The following is a 25,080-nucleotide window of genomic DNA, read 5'->3' as shown; positions in this document are numbered from 1 at the left end:
TTGGAGGGTGACAAAGCTGGGAAAGGGCATTGGAGAAACATAGCCCCCCGCCTCCAGGTGGCATCCAGACAGGATCTGGTCATCTGACCCTGGACCAGCCCCCCTGGCTTGCCCCTGGTGCAGGTGCAGGGCCCCGCAAGAGTTGGCTTCCAGCTGCCTGTGGAAGGAATGCATTCATTTGGCCAAAATATTTCCTTCTCTTCTGGGCTGCTGGTTTCAAATGCAGCAAAGAGCCGTACGAAGGAGTGAGGGAAAATGAGACCCGTGACAAGGCTGAGAAACTCGGCGGGAGTTGGGTGACAGCTACCACTGGACTGCAGTGTACTTCCGGCTGGGGCCCAGGTGCTCCTGCGCTGCCTCACAGTCCAGCCTCCTGCCTGCCCTGCCCCAGGGGACCACATGACCACCGTGGACCTTGCCCTGGGAGCCTGGTGGGAAGAAGAGGCCTGACCCTGGGGCGGGGGTGGGGTGGGGGGGCTAGGCACGCCTTGGCCAGAGGTTGCTGCCTCTTACCTGTTTTCCATTGGAGCAGAGCCTCTGCTTGTCCCCATTGTCGCAGCCACCGCCCATCTGTTGAGGGAAGCAAACTTTTCCCCAGGCCAGAGGAAGGAGAAAGGGGGACAGGTAGCAGCCCTGCAGGACCCAGTGATGATGAGCTGTCAGGCTCCTTGGAAGTGAGCAGGCCTGGGGAACACGTGAGTCATTGTTTAAACTTCCGTGCACTTTGCTGAGTGTGTGTGTGTGTCTTTGTCTGTTTGTGTCTGTGTGTCTCTGCGTGTGTCCGTATGTATTTGCATGAGTGTCCGTGTGTGTATCCTCATGTGCAGAATCAAATGGGCACAGCCAGTGGCAAGGAGCTTTTTCTGCTTGGGGCCTGGGGTGCCCCAAGTTTGGGTCCCCGTGGCTTGCTGGGTTAGGTTCCCGGAAGGAGATTCCTGTTTAAACAGTGGCCTTCAGGAAAATTCCAGTTAAAGGCCTTAAACATAAAACTGCTGGTAATGAAGAGGAGCCCTTTGAGGAATCCACTTCAGATGGATCAAGATGCGCAGTTCCTACAGATCGACGTGGGAACAGATAGCTACACAGCAGTCTCGGTGCTCTTTACGCCCGGGCAAGCGGGACTGCGAGGGACATCTGGACAGTAGACTCAGCAAACCAGACCCTTCTCTGGAATTCCACGCCACCCTCCACCACTCCCGCAAAAAAAGACTAGTTTGGGTTTGCAATCCTTTCTTTTTTCCTTTGGTGGAAGGGAGATGAGCTTGTAAGAAATGGAAAAGCCCCAAATCAAGATGTGTGGAAGGAGTGTCTCTATTAACCTTAATCACGAATATTGCATTCCTGAGAACATCTTTGTATTCAGAAAGACTTCAAATGACCCCATCCTGATTGAAGTCTGGGGGCGGGGCCAGATGTCACACTTTCAATTTTCTCTCTGAAGAGAGGGCTCTAATCTCTGATTATCAAAAGCTTACAACATGTAATCACACAAGAAGTTACACATGAAGATGCTTACTGCAGTCTGATTTATTAGACAGAAAAAGATGAAAACCAAGTAAAAATCCAGTAACTGGGAAATGGTTCAGCAAATTGGAATAGTTGGAGGAATGTTACATGGCTATTAAACATATATATGTTGAATGCATATATAGCATATATAGCAATGTGGAGAACTGCCTCTGATATATGTTAGGACTTTTTTTAAAGATAGAATACATAATTTTATGTTAAAACTACAGTTTGTTTGTTTTTAAGATTCATAGGAAAAAAGTAGAAGAAAGTAGGCAAAATACCATTCTTGGTTGTATTAAGGGTGTGAGATTATGAATTAAGTTTTTTCATATTGACAATTATGTGTTTACACTTATAGTGAAATAATATTTTTAAACAAAGAGATGTATCATTGCCAAAGGAGTAAGATGCTGGTATGTGGTATCCTAGTAATGGCACATTTATTCGTATTCCACCTATTTTGGTTAATTCAGACATATTTTGGGCTAAAGATTTTCTTGATTTAAGAAGAGTTTTATTAATCTGTGCAAATAAATAGCAAAGAAAACTTGAAGGGATATCTTTAAATACTTGAGAATGCATTGCTGTGGTTGTGTTAGAACTCTCTCCCTATGTAAAATTATAGTACAAATCAATGGAATACTTCTTCTAAGCAGGTGCCTTCAGTACTTACAGCAAGAAACAAGGTATTAGCCTGGGGTGGCACAGAAAGCTCGGAAATTCCATTCTTAAAAGTGTTCCTTTTTTCCAGCTTTACTGAGATATAATTGGCGTATAGCATTGTGTAAGTTTAAAGTGTATTACATGTTGCTTTGATACATTTATATGTTGCAAAATGATTATCACCAGAGTGTTAGCTAACACCTCCATCCCGTCATGTAATTACCATTTCTTTTTTGTGGTGAGAACATTTGAGATATAGTCTCTTAGCAACTTTCAGGTATATAATACAGTATTATTAGCTATAATCACCGTGCTGTACATTAAATCTCCAGAACTCGCTGATCTGTTATCACTGGTAGTTTGTACCCTTTGACCAATATCTCCCCATTTTCTCCACCCTCCAGACCATGGTAAGCACCACTCTACTCTCTGTTTCTCTGAGTTCGGCAAAAAAAAAAAGTGCTTTATAAGTTGAGCTTATGTTCTTTTGGCCAATGAGTCCAGGCCGGCGGCTCCCCTGGGCAGGCTCATTGTACTGCTGTTGTTAACGTGGGAAGCACGTCATGCCGGTCTCTGCAAGCGGCTGAAATCATGCTCGTGCCCAGTGGATCCAGTGTGAACATGAAGCCAGCCTGCTCTGGCTTAGAATTCTGCATCTTTGTTTTAGAAAAGACGCTGATTCTCTCTGTAAGATGGGAGAACACCAGGACCCCCGAAGGCTCCTTGCTCAGCTTCAATAGAAGCCTCTGTGCAGCCCGAGCTTGCAGGGGTCCGGGAGCATGCCCACCCTGCTCCTCTGTGGAGGTGGCCGGCCCGTTAGACTTGGTCAGCCCCACCCCTGCAGCCTCATCTGGGTACCCGTGCAGGGTGGCCTTAAGGAGCATGACTTTCAGCAGTTCTTGGCCACTCAGGGCTGAGCTGCCAGATCGAAGCTGCTCTCAGTGCCTGCTGCAGGCCCCTCTTTCTTTTCGCGGTTGCTCCAGTTCACTGCTTGACACGCTACCTGAGGTTTGACTGACTGTGCAAACCACACGGTGGAAATAGAACGTCCGCCCAATTATGGCTTCTTGCTAAGCTATTCCTGCGTGCGTTCATGAGGTATTGATTGAGCACCTACTGTATGCTCAATGAATACACTCCTTGCTCTCGTGAGAGGTTACAGCCCAGCAAGTGAGATAAGACATTAATAAAATAATTATATAAATTATATCTCATTAGAGGTTATAGCCCAGCGAGAGAGATGTCATTAAAAAGTAATTCTACGAGTTAAGGTGGAGCTAACAAGTGAGATAATTTCAATCAAGAAGGGGAAAAGGGAACTGTGGGCCCCAGGATGGCAGAGACTTTTGTCTATTTTATCAACTGCTATTTATGGGGACTAGACACATGATCAGGGGCATGGGTAGCAGCTGTGAGACCAGATAGGTGGCTGCAGCAGGAGAGAGATTTGCATCAACTTGAACAGAGAGAAGCGAGCAGATCTCACAGCTTCACCTGAAGGCAAAGTCCACAGTTTATTTGATGGTGGAGTTGATGGGTCGTCTCTGGCAATATCCGAACTTTGAGACGACATCTTTTTGTTACTTTTCCTCGACTTTGTTCAGAATTCTGGTGATTTGGTGGTTGGCTGGCAGAGTTGACTCACCAGGCGGTAAATTTTAACCCTGGAGGGCCAGCTGACTTTCCCTGTGCTTTTCCATTTGTTCATGTTGTTTATTTGACTTTGCCTTCAAGTTCAGTTTTCTAGTAGTGGGTCAGAAATCTGTACAAGGAATTACTTTAAGCTCTTGCATGGGTGGCTGGGTTCTTAGAGAGGAGAATGGCCCCTCCAGGACCCTCACTGGGGTGCCAGGTCTGTGGATTTGGCAGGCCTGGGCTGCTGTCTGGAGCACATTGCTCCTAGAGCCCCCCGCAACCCACCCTGGCTAACTCTCAGGGAGACCTGCTCCCTCCCAAGTCACTCACGTCCTGCCTCAGGCCCCAAGAAACTGTCCTCAGTTTGGGCAAATATTTTAAAACACTGATTTTTGATGGGTCATTGGCCCTTCCTGTATGTTTCTCCAGTACCCTGTGTTTCACTTCATTCATTCACTCATTCATTCATTCCTCAGGTGTTTATTGAGTACCTGCTATGTGAGAGGCACTGTTCCCAGCTCTGAAGAAAACTGATAAAATCATAGCTGCATTTGGTTCTCAGCCTCGGCAGATCCTGGGATCACCTGGGAGCTTTAAAAAACACAGGTGGAAAATTTAAAACACTATCTTTCTACTCCTCTGAAACATCATCCCTTGACACCGTTAAGCATCATAATTAGTGGTGAAACTCGAGTCTCCCATACAAGATGGGGTTCCAGACGTGCTTTCCAAGAACGACCGGCTCTGCTGAGCTGCACCCCCTTCCCCAGTAGACGAGCCCAGGAGCCCGTCTCTGCCAGACCTCGTAAATCTCCAGCCACTTTCTGTTTAGAACAGTCTCAACGGTATTTAGGACTCAGTCCTGTTTGTTTTGAAACTTCGATCCCAAACTCACTTCTTTTCCTCTTGTCCCCGAAGGGCGGACCCAAGCCAACTGTGGCTGCGCTGCCTGTTGGGGGCAGCAAGGGAACGTGGTCTGCTTCTTAAAGCTCTCACTTTTTTCCTTTCCTCTTCAAAATCCCTTCCCTTCCTCCATTCCCACCCGACCCTTGGGAGTCCGCCCTCTTGAGGAGGGAGAGGAGACTCTGTTCGCAGGACGAGCTGCCTCCATGGTGGATTTGGATATTTTTAGGGGAAGGTACTCTTCCTAGAAGTAGTCTAGATAATAAACGAAGACAAAATGATAACATTAGAATGTCACCATTTTGCAGCTGCCTAATGAAATGGTGGATCAAGTAATGGTCTTCAATGACTGCTAACATCACAAAGAGAGCCCTGGACATTATTTACCTCCTGAGGAAATGCACATCACATTCATGAAGCATTCTTGCTGAAAGAGAGCCTGTATCGGATCAGATTTCTGTTCTGAGCCACCAGGCCATAGAAAATGCAAAGTTCACGGGAACATATTCAGTGACAATGTACGGATGCAATCAGCTAAATCCAGCCTGGAGAACTACAGGACAATCTGACTTCTTCAACAAATAGATTGTAAAGAAAAAAAGAATATACATATATATACTGGGATTTGCAGATGAAGTAACAGAATGTGTGGGATTTGCTTCAAACTGCTCTTTGTTGGTGGGGGTGGTGGGGCGGTTTGGGGATGCGGGTGAAACAAGATTGACCACAGCTGGTTGTTGGGGACGTGGATGATGGACGCCTGAGGTCCATCAGAAGGACCTCCATTCTCTCTATTGTGGGATGTGCCTGAAGTTTTCTATAATGAAAGAATATGCAGGGTTTGCCCAAATTTATTTTGATCACAGAGCTGCTTTTCTCCGGGACCCATCACTGCGGGTTCTGAGGCTTTAGATGCAGTGGGAAGGGCCAAAGTGTTTGGAGGTCCTTGAAACATCAACTATTTTTTTAGGTAGATGTTTTTGGAACACCAACTTTAATCCGTGGACCAAAAACTGAGAGAGCACTTTATCTCCCAGGTGCTTCAGATACTTTTTGGAATAAGTAATAGATTTTTAAAAAGTGAGAATTAATGGAATGAGGACAATAAGCCAATATGATAACCAGCACACGACCATTATTTGTCAGGGTGTGCAGCGTTAATTATGCTGTGGCCTCTTCTGGGCACCATCGACACACTTTCCAAGTCTGGGTTCTCACAACATGGTTCCTCACGACAGACCTACGACACAGCTTTTGTTCACCCCGCTTTACAGATGGGGAGATGAGGTGCAGAGTGGACTGGGGTGTCAACCCAGGCATTTCTGACTTGCCGTTCTGTTCTGTTCAAGGCCGTCCAGTGTTCCACCAGGGAAGTGTCTGTGGGAGATGAAGATTTGGCCACCCTGAAATATATCTCTTTACCTTGATTGTTTTCTCTGACGGACATTTGACCTCCCCCACTAACTGCCTAAAGAATTTGACATAGTAACTCCTTCCTGGAACAGATCTTCTATCTGATGGCTATAATGTAATGTAAAATAGATGTTACAACAGAAAAGGCACCAACAAGCCCATCTTATCGGAAGTTCTGTCTCTCTGGCCACATTCTTTGGATGGCCCTGCGAGGAGTTGCCAGACAAACATTTACATTTATAAGGGAAATCTCCATTTGTAAAGGTATCTCCCTCTCTGTATTGGGAAGAGGGGGGATGACCTCGTTTCTAGAAACTTATCAATGTGGAAAGTGAGGCCTTAAATCTGCATAATAACCTTACTCCTGTTTACTGTGCTTTAGTGGTGATCTCCTGTAACTGACTCCCCTCACCCCCAACATCCTCCTTTGTCTTTAGCTGAAGATGGTATTTAAGACGAGAATTTCTTTTATCGTGTTGAGAAACGCAGTGTCCCTGGTTTCTGCCATGTATATATGTTATTAAACTTGGTATTATTTTCTCCTGCTAACCTGTCTTGTTGATTATTGGGCCAGCCATAAGAACCTTAAGGGAAAGGGCAGAGGGGGATTCTCCCTCTTCCCCTACACGTCCCAGGGGGTGAACTTGCCAAGATTATTTGGCATCAGACATTCAAACTCCTTCAAACGCTGTCTCTTTGCAGGGCATGGCACAGGTGGCTGCGGCTCCCAGCCCCGGGGCTACTCCAGGCCAGCCCTGCGTGTTCAAGCTGGTCCTCCTGGGAAGTAGCTCTGTGGGCAAGTCCAGCTTGGCTCTCCGGTACGTGAGGAATGACTTCAAGAGTACTCTGCCTACAGTGGGATGTAAGTGTGGGGACAGAGTGCCCTTTGTTAGTCTCTTAGCAGAGAAGCCAGGGCGGCTGACCCTCATGTGGGGCACATGGGGAGGAGGCAGCCTGGGAATTTCCCAGCTCTGGAGCCTTGGGCCGTGCCCAGCATGGGCAGCGAGGGGATGAGGTCCCTCTCCATCAGGCACACACGCGGAATCCAGAACAGTCAGGTTTCAGCTCAGCCGAAGGCTGCGGGGTGCTGATTCAGTGTCAGAGTCACTGGCCCCCTGAAGGGTGATGCCCGTGACCGGGGGAGCCCCTAAGGCCTCCAGGCTCTGCCACTCAGCTGCCTACACAGGCGGGCGTCTCACCCTGCCTGGTCGCCCTCCTGCTGACACCACTTTCCTGGATTGTTTACCTAAGAGAAGCTCCCTTTCTGCCTGGACTCGGTTTACCAGCCTGGCGGGGCTGGGGGGTGGGGGAGCAGAGGAAGGAGCGGCAGGGAGGGCAGACCCTTTCATTGCGCTTCTGTAAGAGGCTAACACGTTAACGGCTCTCAGAGGTCTTTGGAGCATCTACTGGGCTGTCAGCCTCCTTCACATCCTGTCTGAGGGTGAAAACCCCATTTCCCACCTAAAATAGGGAAACCTAAGACGTTCTTCATGTCAATCCTCCTGGGAGGCAGCGGGTGTGGTGGAAACCCACCTCACTTAGAGTCAGAGCTTCTGTTTCAAATTTGGACTCTGCCACCGATAAACCATCTGTTTCTCTGAGTCCACTCAATCATTCATTCACTCACTCATTCATTCATTTACTGTCTCAGTCATTCATTCATTCACTCGTTCACTCATTCACTCATTCATTTATTTACTCATTCATTCATTCATTCATTTACTAATTTAGCAAGTATCTGTTGGACGTGGCCTCTGTCTCAGGCCTGCATTATGTATGGAGGATTCTAGAACAAGTTAACAGACACATCAGACATAGAAACACAACACAAAATTCTACTTGGGATCTTTCAATTTTCTCAGGAAGAAGGTTCCTAAGAGTCCCGAGGGATACAGGGGGCTGAGAGGATCTGGCAGGGTCAGGCCCCCAGAGCTCATGGTGGGAGAGGCAGAAGGAGGGGTGAGGGGCTGGCTCCAGGATGGGAACTTGGGGAGAGCTAGTGAAGACAGAGCATTCAGGTCTGCTGAGGGGCACACAGTGCAGCCCTCTCCATCAGCAAGAAAATCGACACCACTCACCCATGATATTGGACTGGGCTTAAAAAACGCACACAACAAAGTACTAAGTCTGGCCTCAAGGGGCTTCAGTCGAGAGTAGAGACCACAGAAGGGGGCCTGGCCAAGCTGGGAGATTGAGAGCTGGGGACCTGGGTGACTGGGATTCAAGATGACAGAGAGACAGCAGGTACCTCGGCCAGGGCTGGCTCTTATGATAAGACACAGGAGGACAAGCTGTGGCTCACAGGGCCCCCCCCTCTTTTTGCCTGTTTAGTGGGAACACAGCCATGCCCATCATTTATGTATCCTCAGCGGCTGCTTTCTCTCTGGCAGTAGTTGCCACAGTGGCCTATGTCCCTTGAAGACTAATATATTTACTGTAGGGCCCTTTATTAAAAAAGTTAGGGACCCCTGCTCTCATAGAGTCTGAGAGAGAGAGATGATACCCTAAGAGGTGGTGAGTGGTCACCGGATGGGATCCCAGGAGTGGAGAGGCTGGAGAGGGTGGTGTGGGGACTGGCTTGAGAGTGTGGGGGAAGGGGGAGAATCTCCCTCTGCCCTTTCTCTTAAGGTTCTTATGGCTGGCCAAATAATTAACAAGACAGGTTAGCAGGAGAAAATAATACCAAGTTTAATAACATGTATACATGGGAGAAACCAAGGACACTGTGTTTCTCAACACAATAGCAGAAATTCTCGTCTTAAATACCATCTTCATCTAAAGACAAAGGAGGATGTTGGGGGTCGGGGGTGTCAGTTACAGGAGATTACCACTAAAGCACTGTAAACAAGGGTAAGATTATTATGCAGATTTAAGGCCTCACCTTCCACATTGATAAGTTTCTAGAAATGAAGTCATCCCCCTTCTTCCCAAGACAGAGAGGGAGATATCTTTACAAATGGAGATTTCCCTTATAAATGTAAATGTCTGGCAACTCCTCGCAGGGCCATCCAGAGAATGTGGCCAGAGAGACAGAATTTCTGATAAGATGGGCTTGTTGGTGCCTTTCCTATTGTAACATCTATTTTACATTATATTACAGCCATCAGATAGAAGATCTGTTTCAGGAAGGAGCCACCATGTCAAATTCTTTAGGCAGTTAGTGGGGGTGGTCAAATGTCCGTCAGAGAAAATAATCAAGGTAAAGAGATATATTTCAGGGTGGCCAAATCTTGATCTCCCACAAGAGAGAACTTAGCTCAGCTGGATCCGCATGTGCTGGGCCCATCTTGAGGGTGAGAAGGGGCCCACACCACAGAGCCATGCTGAGCCTGGGGATAGAGCTGGCATTCTGTATTCACAGGGGGGGGGAGAGGGGACCTCAGACAAGTTCACTAACTTTCCCAGGCAAGAAGCCTGCGGGCTTAGCTCTCCCCAGCCCGCTGCAGCTCAAGGATGGTGGGGCTGAGGCCCAGCCACCCTGCCCACAGAAACCCCCCGGGGTTCCTTCAGCTCCTGCAAGTCAGGGGCCAAGCATCTCCTCCCCAGGCTATCCAAGTTGCCCTCATTCTCCTCAGGGGGACTGTGACGGTCAGGAGCGTGGACAGACCTGGGCCCAAGTCAGGCGGGGGTCTTTGCTGGGGGAGCAGGCCTGGGTGTGCCCTCTCCACTCCTGACCTCTGCCCTGGCAGCTTAGCCGCCCCTCCCCCTCCCAGACCCCTCCCCCAGGCCTAGGCTTGTCCTCTCTCCAAAGGGAGAACCTGTTCCACAGGCTGGCTCTGCCTCTGCCCTGGGGCTGGTGCCTCTGTCCCCACTCGCTCAGGTGACGGGTGACGCTGGGATGGTGGGGGCGGAGGGTGCGGAGGCAGAGAACACCCCAAATAGATTAGACGTGGCCCCCAGCCCTCTAGCGGGCAGCAATCCTTCTTTGTTGATCAGCCACAGCCCAGGGGGCCAGCTCTGGCTTACTGAGCACCTGCCATGTGCTGGCAGTTTTGCTGGGTGTTGGGGATCCAGAGGGGAGCAAGCCCCCCTCTGCTTTTAGGAGCTAAATCCCCTGAGGGGGGTGATGGCCTCCTCTGCTTACATCTCAGGGTCTATGTCACACAACTTACATACCTTGTGACATGATTGTGACCTGTGGAGTGGATACTATTATCATTATCACATTATTATAAAAATTAATAAATAAAATGACATTATGTATTTTACTTATGATATTTATTAGTATTATATTATATGTTATTTTATTAATTATTATACTATTATACTTATTATATTATTATAAAAGTGGATATTTCCACTTTTCAGTTGAGGAAATGGAATATGATCATCCCTTTAATTTCTGTGGAAGTAGTCTGTGTTGTACAAAAACCTTCTGAAGGCAGACGCTTCTGTTTCTTTGTTTCATGCACGCCCTTGGCTTTATCAAGAGAACGTGCTCCGTTCCTGGAGGGGGTGAGCCGAGGAGCAAGGCCCCAGCGGGGGGTTGGGGGCACACCTCCTCCTCGTGTGGGAGCTGGGAAACAAAGGAGGCCGTGTGCGAGCCCTTGGCCTGCAGAAAACTCAGTAAATATGAGCTAACAATGGAGAATGGATGCAGCGGGCAAGTGGCTTGTTCTCTCGTGTCGACGTTTTTATCTGTGAAATGGGAAGGAACCCCCTTCCTGTGGTGGGCCCTCCTTAAAGGCTGACTTGAGGGTGTCTTGAGTGGTGGATTACTGTGTGACGACTTAAGGTCCTCACAGTCCTTACGTGCTGCCCCCTGTCTGCAGACACCCACCCTGCACTCCTGAGAGCCGGGGTGGGACGCGGCCTGACATGTCCACTGTGGTGCCACCTCAGGGCAGGCCAGCTTCAAGATACTCCAGCCTTCAGGAGGCTTGGGGGTCCCTGGGCCCCCTCCAGAGGGTCTGGAGCTGTTGGTGAGTGTGTATGGTGGCCCCACAGTGGAGAGTTACACAAGCACTGGGCACAGATCTCCAGAATGGCGCATGGGCCAGGACAGCAGTCCAGCCGTTCCTGGGGCAAGACTCCATCCGTTTGGAGGAAGCCAAGGCCGGAGCCCTAACTGTGACAGACACACTCAGGTACTTGAAGCAGAGCCAGAGTGGGGATCCCAAGCGAGCACAGCCTCCCAGGGGCTTCTCCTGCTGGGAGGAGACCAGAAAAACCCTGGAACTCTGGCCACCCCCAGCCACCATGAAGGCTTCCAGGCCTGCTGCAGGAGAGGGCCTGGCCGGGGAGATGGGCAGTTCCAAAGAGTGACCACTGTGGCCGGGGTCTTGGACCACCAACAGCTCCCGAAGACCCCACTGAGCTCTCATAGACCCCCCATCCTGGAATCCCAACTAGCCACAGAGGGGGACTTTTGGCCCATTTCCCTGCACTGCACTTCCTTGGTGACATCTTTTGGAAGGACAGTGACATCTAGTGCTCTCACGCGTATGTGCTAGCAGAAGCCAAAATGAATCCCGGACCCGCTGGGCCTGGTGTGGGAAGGACAAGGCACTGACAGTCAGCTTTGCCACATCCCACTTCCCTTTGAAACTAAACTTTGCTGAAGCCCTGGCACCCCCGAAAAGGAGTTATCCATTTCATGTTCCCTTCAACCAGTAATCGGCTTAGAACTTTTACCAAAAAGACGAATCCTACAAAGAGGGCTTAAATGAGCAGAATCAGCAGTTTATTTAAATTAAAAGGTAAAAGAGCAAAACCACTTTTATTACGTTAACATTGAGTAGAGACACCTTTTAACTTGGGGCGGGCGATAAAATACAAGTTGGAGAGCAGTCCCAGTTAATTCTTAAGTCATTCACTGCCTATCGGGGTTTATTCAGCTCTCCAGGCGAAGGCACTCCTGCGTCCAGAAGCCCCTAGAGAGAGAGAACGGAGCTGAGCTCTCTGCGTTTCAGAGGCTGGGGGGCGGGAGTGGAAAGTGCACCCTGTCGCTGCGCAGCCGTGTTGAGGTCTGCGGTGAGTCCAGAGGAGGCAAGAGACCCGGATTGTGCCGCGATGGCAGCCACCATGTAAAACAGGGTGCCAGGTGGCCCCGGGTCAGATTATAGTCTGATAAAAATGTGCCAATGTGTTATCTCCACCAGCGTGTTCTAGAAACGTGAAAGATTCCTAGTTCTTGGCCCAATACCTCCCTCACACCCACCTTGTTGCCAATAGCATTTCAGGCAAAATCTCCAAGTCCGTCTGGATTTCTTGGAAGTCTATTTTCGATCCTTTTTTGGGGTTAGCTGTGAGGAAGTGGAACTGTGGCCCGTGGGTCCTGCACAAGGAAGATGATGGACGTGGGCTCTTTTCCGGGTTGGAGCCAAGGAGTCCACGGGGCCGGGCGTGGAAGGTTGCTTTGGAGACCAGCCCAGGGCCACCTGAGGGCCTTATGTCTCTCTCCAGGGACCACAAGGTTCTGGTTCTGTAAATTTCCAGTCACTTGTGCCTCATCATTGCTTGCACTGAAAACCCTGCACTTCCTGCAAACTTGTTGGGATTTTTACAATGATTTAAAGTCAACCACTGGCCATCATTTTCAAAGTGGAAAAGGAAAATATCAGAAGCTAAGATAGCTAAATGGAGGAGGCAAATCTGAGTTTCATGCCCGTGTGTAACCTGGCAGTGACGACTTCTAGGATATGACCAAAATCAAATTCAGAAATGTGATTCGACACGCTTGAGGACAGACGGAGGATGTGGCTAAAAGGGCGGTGTTCCTGGACAGTGAGTCGGGAGAGCAGAGAGGGCGGCAGGGGGAGGGGAGCCTCATGTCCCAGACTCTGCGCTTCCTCTTTTCTCCCAGGTTTGACAACCAACCTGGGAAGACGGCACCATTGGCTCATGGTAAAGAGGAGGAAACTGAGATTTAGAAGGTTTAAGAAAGTTGACAAATTCATGCAGCTCACTGACCTCCGTCCGAGGCCCCTGCATGGCCCTCACCCTCACATCGTTGTCAGTCCTGATGGAACAGCTGCTGCGTGAAGTGACTTATGTCCTGTCCCATCCTGACAGTGGCCTTGTGTGAGCTGGGAGCCATTAGTCGTACTGTTGAGATAAAGACTGCAGCTTCGTGTGACCGAATGTCGGAGTCTGTTGGGGCCGCCATAACAAAATACCAGACTGGCCGCCTTCAATAACAGAGACTTATTCTCACAGTTCTGAGGCTGGGAGTCCAAAACCAAGATGTTGGCAAGGTAGGTTTCATTCTGAGGCCTCTTCTCTTGGTTTGTGGCTAGCCACCATCTGGTTGTGTACTCACATGGCCTCTTCTTTGTGCCTGCACAGCGTCGGTGAAGGAGGAGATAGAGAGAGAGAGAGTGAGAGAGAGAGAGAAAGAAATAGAAAGAAAGGGAGAGGAATTCTGTGTCTTTTCTCATAAGGGAACTAATCCCATCATGAGGGCCCCACCCTCAGGACCTCATCTAACCCTAATCACCTCCCAAAGGCCCCACCTCCTAATACCACCACTTTGGGGGTTAGGGCCTCATCATATGAATTTGATGGGGGACGTGAATATTCAGTCCATAACATCTAGGAAGTTTACCTGACTTCAAGTTCGTGGACATGCAGGAACATGCAGGACGTGCAGGTGGAGGACCACGGTCAGTGGCTTCTGTTTAGGAGCCACCGAACACTAGATTCTCATGACAGAGAATCATGGTCTTACCTGCTCTGTGCTAAAATCTCAGCCCAACCTCCTCCCTTGTTCTCTATCTGTAGCGGGTTGAATTGTGTCCCCTGAAAGATACATTCACATCCTAACACAGTGCCTGTGAATGTGGCCTTATTTGGACAGAGGGTCTTTGCAGCTGTAATTAGTTAAGGATATTGAGATGAGATCATTCTGGATTTCGGGTGGGCCCCGAATCCAACCACTGGTGTGTCCTTATAAGAAGAGGAGAAACGCAGCGACACAGAGGAGGCCATGTGAAGACAGAGGCAGAGATGGGAGTGATGTGTCTACAAGCCCGGGAACAGGAGTGGGCGCTGGCAACCACCAGAAGCCGAGAGAGAGGCATGGGAAGGATTCTCTCTCAAAACTTCCAGAAGGAGCCAACCCTAGTGACACCTTGATTTTGGATCTCTGGCCTTCAGAACTGAGAGAGTAAATTTCTGTTGTTTTAAGCCATCCAGTTTGGGTAATTTATTACGGCAGCCCCAGGAAACTAACACACCGGTCTTGCAGTGAAAGTTTAATTTCAAACACGTGGCTGTGTTTGCCAGAATCTCCCCAACAGGCTCCAAACTCAATGCGGGGTCTGGGCAGGCAGCAGCTTTGACCGGAGCCCCTGTTCTGCCGGCTCCTCCCTGCTCTGGACACCCGGCCTCCCCGGCCCTTTCCTGGTCCAGGTCTAGTTCTGTATATGACACACCCCACACACTATGGGGGCAGAACATCTTAGTGCTACTAAACGGTTATTTTAAAATCACATCACTTTGGAAAGCAAAGCTCAGGGGTTAAAAAGTCTCCAACCAAAGGTGGATTGCCCAGTACGTCCAATGAAAGGGATTGGGGGTAGATCTTGTGTTGTGTGTAATTATTAAGCAGGGATGTGAATGAATAAAAGTCCTCAGGGGCGAGAGGTGAGAACACAGAAGTCCACCTGTGCCGTTGGGTGTGTGAGGAGCACAGGGAGCTCCTGGGTCGGGGCACAGCTGCTGTGGAGATGCCGGAAGATCTCGGTGGACAGGTAGGTGGGGAGGAGGGAGGATTCCAAGCAGAGGGGACAGTGGAGAAGGGAGGTCAGCAGGGAGAGGTGTGGATGAGGCCAGAGGTCAGCAGGAGGCCGGGAAGGACTTGGAGGAGGAGCTGGTGTGATTTGGAGTACCCCTTGGCAAGGTTGGTCTGACCGCCCAGTGGCAGTGGGGCAGGGATACGGAGGGTTCCAGGGGTCCCCAGGGCTCAGCTACATCACTGGAAGCCCACAGGGACGTGTCAGACCCCTGGTTATTGGAGACCCCTCCCGCATCACACCTAATCCAGAGGTTTTTGAGTCAGAGCCCTATGAGTTTATCTTCCCACCCAGAGCCACTGTGGAATCCACCAAGCGTCTGCAGCAGGTGACTTGTAACTGCTGTGTATGGAAACCGCCACCTTCCACAGAGGTGTTTGCACAGCCTCCTCGGCTACGGGCGACGGGAAGCACGTGGCTAGCCATCTCTCTGAGCGGTTTGCGGAGCCCAGGCTCTCGCTGGCCCAACCTGAGAGCTGGATAAAGGCATCGTCCTCTGGATAAAGCTCCCTCTGGCTTCTGTTCCAGGCGCATTCTTCACAAAGCTGGTGGAATTTGGTGCTGCGTCTCTGAAGTTTGAGATCTGGGACACGGCCGGCCAGGAGAAGTACCACAGCGTCTGCCACCTCTACTTCAGGGGCGCCAACGCTGCACTTTTGGTGTATGACATCACCAGCAAGGTGAGGCTCCCCTCAGGCGTGTCCTCACCCTCCCTTGCAAGCCGTCTGCCTTCTACTCTCTCAGGCACAGGGCTGCTGTCTTCTGAAGGCGTTAGGTGACTGGCTTGTGCTGTTACTAACGGCAAAATCCTGACAACCAGTAGAGAACACTTCAGTGCAAGTTGGTCCCCTCCTCCAGGAAGCCCTCCTTGACAACTCCTCCTCCTCCTGCATGGTTGGGTTTGTGCTCCTCTGTGGTCCTCCTGGAACATCCCACACAGAGCACACAAACCCTGATCCTAACTGCAGCACCCTGCAGACCAGGGATCGGGGGCTCCTGCCCCGGCCCCACGTGGCCCCTCTCCCCTCCCTACAGCAAAGCTGAGCAAGCGACCTGCTTGATTCCTTGAGTGCTGCTGAGTTGGTGAGAGGGTGTTACAGAAATGGGACACACACAGCCCCTGGCTGCACGTCCCTGCACAGTGTCACCCAGGCAGATGCTAAATACAAGTGAGCAGATACTTGGAGCAGGAGAAGGGAAGGGCAGGGTTCTGTGGGAGTTGGTGGGAAGGGCATCAAACCCAGCCTGGGGTGCAGGGAGTGGGAGGCGCTTCCTGCAGGAAGTCTCCCTTTGAGACATGGGGGAAAAGCGGGGACTAGCCCTTTTGGGGTGTGGGGGGACAGTGAGTGGCGGTGGGCAGGGGAGCAGGACAGGGAAAGAGTTCTCCGTGGTGCGGTTAGGGAGGGTGGGGACAGTGCGATGGGGCCGCTGCAGGGCTAAAAGTAGACCACTTGCTCAGCTTTGCTGTAGGGAGGGGAGAGGGGACACGTGGGGCCGGGACAGGAGCCCCCGATCCCTGGTCTGCAGGGTGCTGCAGTTAGGATCAGGGTTTGGGGTGATAGCCACTCCCCCAAAATCTCCTGCATGAAGTGGTCCCTGAGGGCATCCAGGAGCTTGAGGTCTGACCTGGAACGCCCTGCGTCCTCCAGCCTCCTGAGCCCTGTCAGGTGGAAAAGGAGCTGCTGTGTGGCCCAGACCACCCGAAGCCAGAAAAAGATGCAGCCACCCCTCCTCGGGGGAGCAGAGCAGCCCGTGGGGGGTCTGTCGTATGGCCCGAGGGACCATATGACATTTTACACAGTGTGGCCTTGACACCTGCTTTTTCTTTCCTGGGAGAGCTGATGAGATGACCCATGAGTTTTCTTCTTTCTTAGGACTCCTTCGGCATGGCTCAGCAGTGGCTGAAGGACCTGGAGAAGGAGTTCCAGCCTGGAGAGGTCGTGGTGATGCTGGTTGGAAACAAGACGGACCTTGGCGAGGAGCGAGAGGTGATGTTTGAGGTAGGACTGGAGGCCAGTCATTGTGTCCCCTGGGAGGAGAAGGGAGCAACCCGGAAGCACACATGCCCACTCACATGCACACCCCCACACATCTGCCCACACACATGTGTGCACGCACACACACCACACATGCCCACCCCCACCCACCCACCCACACACGTGTGTGCATGCACATACACCACACCCCACCCCCACATGTGTGCGTGCATACGCCACACACACCCACCATACACACCCACCCATACACATGTGTGCATGCACACACACCCACCATACACACCCACCCACACACGTGTGTGTATGCACACCCACCCACCATACACACCCACCCACACCACACACACATCCACCCATACACATACACACAGAGCCACACACCCAAACACATGTGTGCACGCATACCCCCCCACACTCACCCGCACGCTCCCACACACGCACACACATTCATAAACACTCCCACACACTTCCTACTTTAGTTTCCCTTTTGGCCAAAGATTTCAGGTCCTTCCTGGAAAGGTCAGGCCTAGAGGTGGTCGCTATCGAGGGTGGGGAGAGCTGTGAGCAGCCCCCAGGCCAGCCCTCCTGAGAGCGGGCTGAGGGGCCAGCCTGGCGTCACACAGGGAATGAGCCGGGGCCCCTGGCCAGGTCCCTGGGGTCATGAGGAAACCAGGACCCCTCTATCCCACTTTGAGTAATGTGGGTTTTCAGATCTTTTTCTTTGTGTTGAGTAAATTATTGAAGAAGGGGCAAATGAACAAATCCAAATTTCTTTGCTAGGAACTGAGCAAGGGATAAAAAGTGAAAAAGGTTGTAGTTCTGTAAAATGACCAATAGCTGAATAAGTGTGGCGGAGAGACGCACGTACAGTGCTGTGCGAGCAAAGAGTGGGGGCAGGGGTCTAGTGGGGTGTGAGTGTGTCTATGTGTATAGGAAGTGTGTGCGTGTAGATGGTGTTTACGTGTGTTTAGGAGGGTGTGTAGGTGTGTGTGTATAGTGTGTGTATCAGAGAGTGTGTATGTAGAAGGTGTGTGTCTGTGTGTGTATAAGTGGAGTGTGTAGGTGTGTGTGTATCTAGGAGGGTGTGTAGGTGAGTGTGTGTGTGTGTAGCAGGTGTGTGCAGGGTGGATTTAAGGAAGGCTTTAGGATGGGACAAATGAAGAGGAGAATGACAGGCAGGCAGAGGGATAGGCAGGGTGCGGGTGCAGGGCAGGGTCCCCTGAGCAGAGGGAAGGCAGGAGCCCCCAGGAGAGGGAGAAGGCCGTGTGAGATGCTTTGGGCTCAGAAGCAAGATCCTGGCATGTGGGGTTAAGGACTGGGGGCTTTGGAGGCCCCTGGAGGGCCTGGAGGGTTTTGAGAGCTGGGGATGGGACTGATGGGTGATCTAGAAAGAGCATTGGGGGTAAGGTCCCGGTGAGCTGGGGAGGCCAGGGCCTGGGCAAGGAGACCACTGGGTGGCAGGCAGCCTAGCTCAGGGGGCGTGAGGGGCCTCGGGCAGCGGCACCCTCCATCTCTGCTGTCACAGCACCCCTGCCGTGGGCCGAGCCCGACCTGCCTGCGGAAGGGAGACCTTGCAGTTTAGATGGCACGGAAGGCCACCCTGGGGCCTGCGCTGTAGACCCCATGGGCCCCCAGGCCCCAGGCCAGTTCCTTGGCCTCTTCTTTATCCTGAGCTCCCACTAAGCATGGCCGGGCCTCAGTGGCCAGGGGGACAGGGTGCCACAGACAGCAGCACCCCAGCCCCGGGGAACCGCACAGGGGGCCTTGGCTCGGGAAGAGGCAAGGCTGACCTGCAGGCAGTGCATTTTTTAAATTAATATTTTGGCTTTTCTTTTTAAGATAATTTCAGAATTACAAAAAATGTTGCAAAAATAGTACAAGAAAGTCCTGTATGCCCTTCTCCCAGCTTTCCCAAATGTTAGCATCTTATACAAGCACAGGACGAGGATCAAATCAGGAAATGAACATTCACTGGCCATTGAGAGAGCTCTTCAAGCCAGCTGCAATGTCCTTTTATGTCCTTTCACCCGCCCCCATCATTCTGTGAGCTCTTCCTTACTTTCTGACTCATCAAGTTGTTCCAGGCTCTTATTGTACTTTCTCTGCCTCTGCCCTGGACAAGGAGCCCTGATTCCCGTTATTGGAGAATGAATTTACAAGCCCAGATCTGAGCACTGGATATGCTGATTCCACAGAAGGAGACATGAACCCCATCCTGGGGGACCTCAAGGAGACAAACTGGCAGAGGGAGGGCTGGGGGCCTGCAATTTAGGGACTAGAGGCCCACTGGACCTGAGGACAAACCCTTAAGGTGACCCCACCTGGAATCCCCAAGCTAGTTGGGCAAAGGGAACATTTGGGTTTCATTCATGTGACTCAGATATATGCTACTCGAAGTCTCCAAGTCTTCCAGCTGTACCAGGTCACTTCTTCCTTTAGAATACAAATAATAACGTCCTCATCTCGTGTAGGATGAGAAGCCCAGGGGCTCACCCGGGGACTCACAGGTATTTGCATCTTCCAGTCCCCCCTTCTCTGATATCCTGCATTGCATAATTCTCCATCCCACTCAACTCTGTGGCTGTTCTCATCTCTCTCCGTTAGGCCAACCCAACAGGCCACTAGCTCGTTGATTCCACCAACAACTCAACAATGAAAGGCTGTGTGGACCAAGCAGATTTTTTCTAAACAGAGGAGTGCACTGGGGTGACATTGTAGCCCAGCCCAACAAACAAGATAGAAAACTAGACGCCTCTGTGTGTGAAGACCCTGGCCTCTCTCTCCACTTCACTTTCTCCCTGAGCCCCAGCCTCCCTCGAGACCCTGGGTTTTCTCTCCTCTCTGGTGGCCAGCATCCTCCCTGGCCTGCCCTTCTCTGCCTCCCTCCCTGCCCACCCCCTCTCCCTAAGTCTCCCTCCTGCAGAGCAGCTCAGCTCTCCATCTCCCAACCAAAGCTGCCACCTTGTGACCCCACCCCCTAAGATGCCCTGCTGATCTCGGCGCCTTCCAGGCCAGGTCTGCACCTCTTTGGAAGTTTGCCTTTCCCTGGAAGTGTCCAGTCCTTCTGCAGGCCTCCCTCACCCCCTCAGTAACCAGGAGGGACCTCCACGCAGGTTTTCCCTTCACTCCTCTGAGTTATGTCACACCCTCCCTGCAGGTAGATGCAGTGTCCCCAGTTGTCATTGGTCTGTCTTCAATAGCATCTTCCCTTCCTGCTACATTTAGCACAAGGGCCACGTAAGCAGCTGCAGAAAGAGTGTGGGGAGATCCCAGGCACACATCAGGGGCTGATGTAAGAGGAAGAGCTGACTCAGGGCCCAGGTGGAGGGTGCCCCTCCAGGACTAAGAGGGCCCAGGTGGAGGGCGCCCCTCCAGGACAGAGAGGGCCCAGGTGGAGGGCGCCCCTCCAGGACAGAGAGGGCCCAGGTGGAGGGCGCCCCTCCAGGACAGAGAGGGCCCAGGTGGAGGGCGCCCCTCCAGGACAGATAGGGCCCAGGTGGAGGGCGCCTCTCCAGGACAGAGAGGGCCCAGGTGGAGGACGCCCCTCCAGGACTGAGAGGGCCCAGGTGGAGGACACCCCTCCAGGACAGAGAGGGCCCAGGTGGAGGGCACCCCTCCAGGACAGAGAGGGCCCAGGTGGAGGGCGCCCCTCCAGGACAGAGAGGGCCCAAGCGGAGGGCTCTGCTCCAGAGACAGAGGGCCCAGGTGGAGGGCGCCCCTCCAGGGAGAGAGAGACCCGCTTCCTTGGAGGGAAACTGGAAGACAGAAAAGTGAAACGAAGAGTTCAGACAAATTTGGGGGGAGGGCAAAGGGAATTCATGGAGACAGCATCAGTCTGGATCCTTGAGGGGTGCTGAGGCGCTCATGGTGGAGCCATCATTGAAAATTGTAGCCAGTGGGAGGAGATAGGGGTTTGCAAACTAAGTGGCCATTGGAGCCATGGCCCCTGAGAGCTGCCCGGTGGAGCAGTAAACTTGCAGGCACAGGAAGCCGGGGAGGTCAGGTTGCTCACTGCGGGGTGGGAGGGGCAGTGGGCTGTTGGGAGCAAGGGGAGAGGGGAGTGTGGAGCCTCTGGGGGGACTGGCTGAGAAGCTCAGTGGGAGGAGTAGAGCCCGGTGGGCTGAGTGAGTGGGGAGTGGACACCCCTGTGGTCAATGCTGTGGGCACAGCCATGCCTCAGGCAGGATGACCTGAGCGTCGCTCCTCCTCCTAGCAGAGTCAGGGGGGCTCAAGGGAGCAGCCTGCACGGGGAGGCCCCCAGGCCCTCATTCACCCTGAGTCCTGGGTGCCGCCTCGGCTTTCCTGTGACCGCTTCTCCCCTTGACCACAAATTGCAGCCCTGGTGTTTTCACGCTCGCCCTTGCTCTGTGATAGCTGTCACTCCATGCAGGCCTCACCCGTGTGGGAAAGCGAGGCAGCCCCGAGGAGGGGTCCAGGTGGGCTCCTCCCGGGGCCTCTCTGCCCCTCCCCTCCAGGTTTCCTTGGCTCTCACTGGTTTCTTTGCCCGAGTGTCAAAGCCCACGGGTGCCAGAGAGCCACGGCGGGAGGGCAGCCATGCCGAGGACACTGGCCTTCTCCGACTTTGCTGGGAGAGGAGGCCCCTTCGCGGTGCTCAGCTCCAAGAAGAGCCCCCTTCCAGCCAGCGTGCTCCCTCCCCACCCGCCCCTCCTCCCTGATCCTGGGGTGCCAAGAAGCAGAACTCGAGGACCCAGGTTCTCCACAGGTTGCAACTGTTTCCTGCGCCTTACTGTTGGGAGGCAACTAGTCAACAATGTCGCAACAAAGCTGGAAACAAAACAAAAATCCTCAAACAAAATGGTAACACTAGGCACATGTGGCTCTTGACACTAGAAGAAACAGACAAGAAAGAAGGCATCTGAGTGTCCTTAGGAAACCCTTTTTGTGAATAATGTGGGATGTTTGTGGCTGTTTCCCTCAGGAAGGGAAGGAGTTTGCAGAGAGCAAGGGGCTGCTGTTCATGGAAACCTCGGCCAGACTGAACCACCAGGTCACCGAGGTCTTCAGCGCAGTGGGTGAGTGAGTGATGGGCCCCCCAGGAGAGCCGGGGTGGGGGCTCATCACTGGATCTGCTTCATCGGACCTTCTTTCCTGGCATCCTGGGACCCAAAAAGATGTCTCTAGGGACTAGAGGTGAACAGGGCAGTCAAGGGCCCATGTTTCATGGCACAGGGTAAATTTCCAGTGGTGGGGCGGTCCCTGGGACTGTCTGGCCTGCAGGGCGTGTGCTGGTCCGGGGGCTTCACTCCAAACAACGGTCCTTCTGTGTTCACAGCCCGAGAGCTGCTGCAGAGAGAAGAGAGGAAGAAGGACCAGACACAGCAGAGAGACGCTCGGCTGGCTCTGAATGAGAGGCCTGCGGGGCAGGCCAAGTGCTGTGCCCACTAGAAGCAGCCACTGCAGGAGGGCCGTGGGGAGGATGCCCCCCACGTCCGGCCCCAGCTGGTCCTCAGCGTGAGCCGCTGCCAGCTCCATGTGGACGGTGGCACTAATTTTGATTCACCATTGATGCGGACTAGTTCCTGAGTCCTTGAGGTGCACGGAAGCTGGCGTCCCTGAGAATAACCACTTTCCGAAGCTGATAGGAGTCACTCAGGAGAGGATCCGGTGTCACATGGCTCCCAGGGGATGTCAGCCCCACCTCCCCAGACACTGACTGATTCCCGGATGCCCGGGCCAGGTGCACCTGCCCCTGCCTGGACTGCTGTCCCCTCGGCTGCCTGGCCACCAGACGCAGAGGGATGAAATGGGCCAGAGGGGACACGCGGATCAGAAAAATACTTTGATCACTGTGGTGGGTGACTGTGGTGGGTGGACAATTGCCTTACACCTGGTGTTGGGCAGCGGCTGCCTGGGGGCTGCGCCCCCTGCTCCTGGGAGTGGGGAAGGAGGGAGCAGGCCCAGATGGAGGTGGCAGCGCCAGGAAGAAGTGGAGTGACGATCGATCTGGGGCTGGGTCCATCTTCACTGGATCGCAGTGAGTTGTCCCAGGGGAGAACGGGGTCTGCCAGCGTGCAGTGGGAGGCTCCCTTCTCCTGCCTGTGAATTTGACCACGTGATTTTTGTGCCCAATGAGTGTGAGGACTCAGACTTTTAACCTGAGGTGTAAGTTGTCCCGCTTATACATTTGTCTCCAAAAATTAAACCGCTTTCTATAATCCGGTCTTTGGTGAGTTTGCAAGGTGAGGTTTGTCATGGCGCATATTCTAGGGGGGCTCATGGTGAGTAAATAAGGAGGCGAGCCCACGTGGCAGGCTGTGACTACAGCGGGCACAGGCCGTCTCTCTGTGGTGACACGTCATGTATTCACCTCATTACTGTGGCCTTTACAGAGGCCCAGATGGCCGCTCTGGGAGGTAAGCCCAGTGGCAAGGTGAAGGTCTTTCAAACATGGCTATTTTTGGGGGGTTAATGTTGGTTTTCCTCCTTGCCTCTGGGACTCTGATAAGCAGATCTGAAATTTTAAATAATAAGACATTGTCATCCATCTGAAAAGGGTGGCTTCGCTATATCGACTGTAAGGATTGGCAGAAGGACAAATGCACAGCATCCTTCCCCATTGATTCTGAACTTATGACAGCCAAAAATGGTGCTCGAGCATTTCTAGGGGCTCCTTCAGCCTGCTCCTCCAGGCTTGCTCTCTGCTCTCGTCCACGCTGCACGGGAACATCATCCCGGTCCCTGGGCCTGGACCTTCAGTGGGGCTCAGCTGAGGAGCCCTGGCAAGGGACAGACAGGGCACGGAGGCCAGGCATTGGCTGGGATCTGTCTCGGTGAGGTCACCTCAGCACGGCCATGTCTCCACCCAAGGTCACGGCTCCCCTCAAGGAGGCCTCCCCTGCCAGGGTCTGGCCGCTGCACCTTCCCTCATCCGTCAGGCCTGGGGTGGCCCTGGGTCTCCTTGGCAGGCCTTGTCCTCATTGGAGGGAGTTGGGCCCCTGGCGGATCCAGCTTCTGTTCCGGGGAGATGGAAACTGCCCAGGTGTCCCGAGGATTCAGACTTTCCTGACGCTTATTCTATACGAAACTTCTCCTGTGATCTTTCTAGACAAAAGCAGACTCCACAGTCTTGTGATGGACTTCGAGAAAAGCTAAAGGATAAATAAAGAAAATAATAGCTGCCGAGAGAGCCTGCTCCCTTGATTTTCACTCACACTGTTCTTCTTAGACAATTTCATAGGTGAAACCTGGCAGCTTATGGCCGCGTGTTGTGCAGTTTCTGACTGTAGTGAGGTTGGACAGTTTTTCATACAATTATTCCCTCACAGATGGAGCAGGTGAGGTGTGAGTCCCGGTGTGCCAGGCTGTGTCCTCAGGGCTGGGGACCCCCTTGCGCCAACCAGACGGGACCCACCTTGCAGGCAGCGGGAGGCTGATGTCGCTCTGGCCACTAGATGGCGCTCCAGCATCGCGTAAGGCAAACCCCGCCGCACCCAGGTCCTGCGCGCGTTAGTGCTGCTAAATGCAAGGGTTTCAGAGGAATTTCTGGTGAGTGGATGGATGAAATAGGACATGGGAAATAACGATGATATTTGTAGGATGTCTGTATCTCTGTGCCTACTGCTCTCCTGTCTTGTCAAGCTAGTATCACTGTGCTAGAATTTATTATTAAAATGTATCCTTGGATGCATTTCCACCAGGCATCCTTTCATGGCCCCCAGACTGGGCAGGGTGTGACGTGGTCATGGAGCCGGGGTTCCCTGTTGCCCGGGATGTGATTGCCCCTTTCCCTCTCCTTCTCTCCCACGAGGTAGGTGGGCCTCAACCTTGCACTGGAATCACCCAGGAGACTCTGCAAGCAGCACCCCTGCGCCCACCAGAGGCTCTGGTTAAGTCGGTGTGCCGTGCGGCTTGGGCCCTGAGAGTTTTGAGCCCTCCCAAGTGAACCTAATATTCAGGCAAGGTGGAGAATCTCCATGAGGGCAGAGGTTCTGTCTGTCCTTCTGTGGGGTGCCCAGTTTCTGATACAATGTCTGGTACATGCCAGGTGCTTAACCAATGTGTATCCAACAAGAGGATACAAACTGTTTTTTCCCAGAGATGTAAAGAAAAGGCAGGCTTTCCTAGAAACAGCCTGCACCACAACAGACAGACGTTTATGGAAGGCTTTCTCTGTGCCAGAGCTTCACCCACCTTATCTCAGCTCCGTCCTGACACCTGACTTGGTGCTGGTGGGGCAGCGGGCGTGGGGCAGGCGTGCCCGT

At 52.5% G+C, this 25,080-nt stretch overlaps 1 protein-coding gene across 1 annotated transcript; it reads left to right on the top strand.

The window, feature by feature from the left end:
* The first annotated feature begins 561 nt into the window (after nucleotides 1-561).
* RAB17 (RAB17, member RAS oncogene family) lies at nucleotides 562-23,101 on the top strand. Its single transcript, XM_058533282.1, has 6 exons — nucleotides 562-695; nucleotides 6,829-6,988; nucleotides 15,390-15,541; nucleotides 16,736-16,861; nucleotides 21,798-21,891; nucleotides 22,152-23,101. The coding sequence occupies exons 2-6, from the start codon at nucleotides 6,832-6,834 to the stop codon at nucleotides 22,262-22,264; spliced, it is 642 nt and encodes a 213-aa protein (XP_058389265.1). The 5' UTR covers nucleotides 562-695; nucleotides 6,829-6,831; the 3' UTR covers nucleotides 22,265-23,101.
* Nucleotides 23,102-25,080: the final 1,979 nt, after the last annotated feature.

Source organism: Diceros bicornis, chromosome 37 (assembly GCF_020826845.1).
Source record: "Diceros bicornis minor isolate mBicDic1 chromosome 37, mDicBic1.mat.cur, whole genome shotgun sequence".
NCBI classification, from domain to species: Eukaryota; Metazoa; Chordata; class Mammalia; order Perissodactyla; family Rhinocerotidae; genus Diceros; species Diceros bicornis.
This window is presented reverse-complemented; position numbering and strand designations above follow the sequence as displayed.

Coding starts and splice junctions, on each gene's coding strand:
- RAB17 (XM_058533282.1), top strand. CDS start 6,832: ATGGCACAGGTGGCTGCGGCTCCCAGCCCCGGGGCTACTCCAGGCCAG. Junction 15,542..16,735: donor TGTATGACATCACCAGCAAG/GTGAGGCTCCCC, acceptor CTTCTTTCTTAG/GACTCCTTCGGCATGGCTCA. Junction 21,892..22,151: donor CGAGGTCTTCAGCGCAGTGG/GTGAGTGAGTGA, acceptor CTGTGTTCACAG/CCCGAGAGCTGCTGCAGAGA.